Below are 5,034 nucleotides of genomic sequence, written 5' to 3'. Positions count from 1 at the left end.
AGCAGACTTCCTTCCTTCCTTCCTTCCTTCCTTCCTTCCTTCCTTCCTTCCTTCCTTCCTTCCTTCCTCTCTCTTTCTTTCCTTCATTTATTTTTTCCTTTTTTCATTCATCCCTCCCTCTCTTCCTTCCTTCTTCCCTTCCTTCCTGTTGTTCGGAGGTTCTAGTAGGAATTAAGCTCCCCAAGGTGACCAATGGGAGGCATATCTATGGTAACTATGCACAAACTCCATGTCTGTGTGAGATGTTTGCCCACATGGCCTGGAAGAACTTGGAGTGCACACATGGCTACCCGTAGGCATAACTACCATTGGTCACTTTGGGGAGCTTAATTCCTATTGGACCGTCCTTTAGTGGTATGCATTGATTGGCAAAGACTTTGTACTGACTCAGGCTGCTCATTGTATGAAGAGTGCAGAAGCTAAGCATTGTTTGTCTAGACTTAAGAAAGTCAAAAAGAAAATGTTAATATTGCAGCATAAACTTAAATAAATAAACTTAAATAAAGTGTTTTCTGTGTAAGCTTTTCTTGGAGAGCTGGTTGTTGAATATTTCCCTGCCCTCCCCTGCTGGCGCCCGTGTCTCGCTTTTCCCACTGTCTTACGTCAGCCTTCTTTCCCTCTTTCTGTCCCTTCAGGCTTGATCATTCATGAGGGGCCATCCGTGTACCGGATCTTTAAACGATGGCAAGCTGTGAACCAGCAGTGGAAAGTGCTGAACTATGATAAGACAAAGGACATTGAGGACCAGAAGGCGGGGGGCAGGACAAACCCCAGGACCTCCTCATCCACACAGGCTGACGCCGCCTCTTCACAGGAGGAGGCTGTGGGCAACCCTGCCCAGGGCGATGGTGGCGGCGGAGGCGGCGGCGGCGGTGGTGGGAACCGGGCCCCCAGCCACCCCTCTGGCCCTCTGGCCGATCACCACTGTGCTTACACCATCCTGCACATCTTGAGTCACCTGAGACCTCACGAGCAGCGGAGCTCCGCTGGTGGCAACCGAGAGCTTGTCATGAGGGTCACCACGGTCTGAGAGCGGGGAGTGGGAGGGAGGCCTTAACCCGGAGAGCCTGGGAGCCCCCGGAGCAGCGGAGGGAAGGAGAGGGAGCGGAGGTGGACATCTATGGGCCGGAGGGCACGCATCACCGGACGGGAGGGAGAGCAGGTCCTAGAGGGTGTGGGATGAGGAGAGGCAGGAGCAAGTGGGGAGCAAGAGAGGGCATGCCTTCCTAGGAAGCCTCCAAGAGGCCAGCCAGGTCTGGTAGAGGCCAAGAGGCCCAATGCCCGAGGAAGGGAAGGAGCCCTCTGGGCATTTGGTGTTTTCCATTTAGTAAACTCTCCTAGACAAGAACAAACAAAAAAACAAATACAAACAAACTCAGCAACTAAAGTACAATACAAACTAAAACAAAACAGATGAGGACGTACACAGGTGGGCACACAGGTGTATACACATGCTGACACACAGATGGGCACATGGGGTATATACACATGTAGGCACACAAGTGGGCACAGATGGGTACACAGGTGTGTACACATGTAGGCACACAGGTGGGCACATGGGTCTATACACATGTGGCACATAGGTGAGTACACAGGTATATACACATGTGAGCACACATGTGTATACACAGATGGGCACACGGGTGTGTACCTAGGTGGGCACACGGGATACACAAGTGTATACACATGTAGGCACACAGTTGGGTACACAGGTGGGCACACAGGTGTGTACACAGGTGTATACACATGTAGGCACAGTTGGGTACACAGGTGGGCACACAGGTGTGTACACAGGTGTATACACATGTAGGCACACAGTTGGGGACACAGGTGGGTACACAGGTAGGTACACAGGTGTATATACATGTAGGCTCACAGGTGTGTACACAGGTGTATACACATGTAGGCACACAGGTATATGTACATGCAGACACACACACAGGCAAACAGAGACAGACACACAGGTGGACACACACACACGCTGAGACATGCACAAAGCAGCTTGCAGGGCAGAGATGGGCACCAAACTGGCATGTCTGATGGCTTTGTTGCCAGGAACAGTAGCTCTCGACACACACGAGCACACGTGCATGTATGAAGGGGGATAAAGCGTGAAGATGCCTGGAAGATGACAAGTATTTGTTGCCCTCTTTTGTTTCTATCTTTGGGTTTGTTTTGTTCTCCCCAGGCCATGGGCAGTAGACAGTGGGCAGGGGGCAGTGGGGAGGGATTGGGGATGGGGACACTGGGCGGGAAGGGAGGGCAGGGTTTGAGCACATCTCTTGAGAGCCTTGGGCTCTTCCTGGCTGGCAATATGAGCACACTTATCTGGTTTGGGGGGGGGCATTAGGGAGGGAAAGTGTTAACTTTAGGGAGGGGGTGGTTTCTTAGTGTGACTGGTTAAAGGTGGTATCTCCCTGTCCCCCCATCTCAAAGACAGGAAACCCTATTTTGAGCATGTTACCCAAAATGTTTGGGCTTTCTTGTGTCCCCCTAACTGTATTTTAAGGTGATTTGGCTCAAACAAAAAACATTTAAAGGGGAAAAACAACCCAGCACATGTACGCACAATTAAAACCATAACAACTAGGACAACAAACAGAGAAAAAGTGCAGCTTTCCCCTGGGTGTCTCAAGCACAGTCCTGCTGCAGTCTCAACCTTCAAAGTTGCCAATCCAGGAATCTAGCCTTCCCAGTTATCCAAACTCTATCCAAGGGCAAGGGCAAAACTAAGGTGTCACATTCCCCTGCCTTGGAAGGATTGCACAAACCCAAGTCCCCCACCACAGAAGGGCACCCTCCTGCCCCAATCTCACCTCCAGAGAACTGTGGGGAGATGAGAAGTAGTTGGGAGTGGAGAAGGGAGGATCAGGAAGAAGTGGGGAGGAGAGATGGGGTGGAAGTAGACCCTGCTGCTTGTTTTCCACCAGAAAAGGGCAGTTCAGACTTACCTCCATGCCCAGATGATTGATTTATCGCCAGCTCCTCCTCCATGCAGCCAGATGGCCCTGGTTGTCTTCGGCTGGTGGCCAGGCCACTGGGGTCCCTAAGAGCCTACATGGCAGCCTAAGGGACCCTGATGGTGCCAGTCCCTACCAGGGCTTGGGATTAACTGATCTCCTGCAGAATTTCTTCTTCAATGCACAATGGCTGAGTCATCTATGGGTATTAAAGGGACACTGTCAAGTACTTTTTTAACTAGTTTTTAGGGTTTTTTTAACTCTCCATTGTTTGTAATATTCTCTTAAAAGCTTGAAAATAAAATTTCTTTCCCTATCACTAGTGTCTTTTTCTATTTGGCATGCATGGTCTTCTCCTTCATAATCTTTCCTCATCCTTTTGCCCATCTCTTCCACATCAAGGTTCTGTAGGGTTCCACAGGAATTCTTTAGCTTCCTTTTTGGTATGGATTGGAGAGAAGGCCTGGAAGGTTAGGCTGGGGCATTTTGGTAAAAACTTAATATTCAGGAAAGAGGCCAGAGAGAAGAAACTGAACCTGCTAACGCAGCCCTGGGAAAGATTCCCCATTTTTGCCTTGGAGCAGCCAGCCCATCCCTGGCAAAAGCAGATTTCAGTTCTAAGCAATCAAGGATGACTGAAGCTTCGGACAAGGGAGCAGTCCAAAGCTGCCCTTGGATGTCTTCCCAAGACAAAGAGTGCTTTTGTCTCCCATGGCTTGGCCATGTTTCTTTGAATATCAGCAAATTTTTGACATGGCATGGTTTGTTGGAAGGTTTGGACCTTGGGATAAGTAGTAATAGAGTTCAGCCTTCCACTGGTTAGTCAGTCAGGTAAGCAACACTGATTAAACACCCACTGTATATCCAAAGCAATATTATATTAGATGCTAGAAAGAACTGTTAAGGAAAAAAAGAGAATAGTCTTTGCTCTATACAAATTCACAATCTAATGGGAGCAGAAAGAATGAGTCAATTAAATTAATTAAACTACTACTCATTAAGCAGCATGCCAGCCTTTTTGTTAGACTGGGCATAGAAAGATAAAAATGTGAAGTCCCTGCCCTCAATAAGACAGTTAGGTGGCACAGTGAAAAGAGGACTAGTCTGCTCTATCCTACTCCAGTTGGTCTCCAGAAAAGCTGGGTTCATATCCTACTTCAGAAACTTACTAGCTAGCTGTGTGGCCCTGGGCAAGACATTTAAACTTTTTGTGCCCATTTTCCTTATCTATAAAATGGAGGAAATAGTAATATCTACCCCACAGGACTGTTGTGAGGATGAAGTGAGACAATATTTACAAAGCATTTTGCAAACCTTAAAGTACTATATAAATGCTCGCTAGTATTATTATATTCTGCTGAGGATGAGGGAGATTCAACATGTACCCAAATAAGTATAATGCAGGGAAAATTGAGGAAGGAGAGAGCACATTCACACAAAATGGTTCAAAGCCACTAAGCAGCCAACATAATGTACAAACAAGGGAAACCCATAAAGCTGTGCAAGTTATCCCTCCATTTTTTTTATCCCTCCATTTCTCTGATCAGATTCTTTCTGCCATGTCCTGTTTCCCCTTGGATAATGCTACAGATCAACCAACAAATGCTCCATCTCTGTTCCCCCCATTCCAAGGCTTCTTTTTTCTTTCTGTTAGAATAACATTCTTTTTGAAAACATTGAAATATGAATGATGAAGAGGTCAGAGCTTTTTTTCACAGTTTACACTTGAGTTTCAAATGTCCAAAATGAGAGTTTTAGAAGTTCTCTTAATAACATCATGCATCTCCTCTCAGAGTGGATCACTTCTAGGGCTGGACAATCCATTTATTTCCTGTGGACACAGTTTCACAAAGTGACATTTTTCCCACCTTGTTTTCATATCTGGGTATGTGCCCATTTCAGACTTGGATCTAAGAGATAATTATGCATATATACCAATTATTATTATTGTTATTATCATTGCATCTGCTTAGTTATTAACTGCCACTAATAAGCAATCATTCATCAGAATCACAGTATTTCAGAGTTGGAAAGGAACTTTGGACCATAAAATATTACAAATAACCCCTGCTAC

At 46.6% G+C, this 5,034-nt stretch overlaps 1 protein-coding gene across 1 annotated transcript in view; it reads left to right on the top strand.

Annotated features, from left to right (window-relative positions):
* MARCHF4 (membrane associated ring-CH-type finger 4) overlaps positions 1-1,030 on the top strand; it is a 152,824-nt gene extending 151,794 nt beyond the window's left edge. Inside the window, exon 6 of the mRNA XM_044669429.1 lies at positions 636-1,030. Coding sequence (XP_044525364.1) covers positions 636-1,030 — 395 coding nt within the window. The remainder of the gene's footprint in view (positions 1-635) is intronic.
* The last annotated feature ends 4,004 nt before the right edge of the window (positions 1,031-5,034 follow it).

This window comes from Gracilinanus agilis, chromosome 3, assembly GCF_016433145.1.
Source record: "Gracilinanus agilis isolate LMUSP501 chromosome 3, AgileGrace, whole genome shotgun sequence".
Taxonomy (NCBI): Eukaryota; Metazoa; Chordata; class Mammalia; order Didelphimorphia; family Didelphidae; genus Gracilinanus; species Gracilinanus agilis.
Note: the sequence above shows the minus strand (reverse complement) of the source record. Positions and strands in the feature narration are given on the sequence as shown.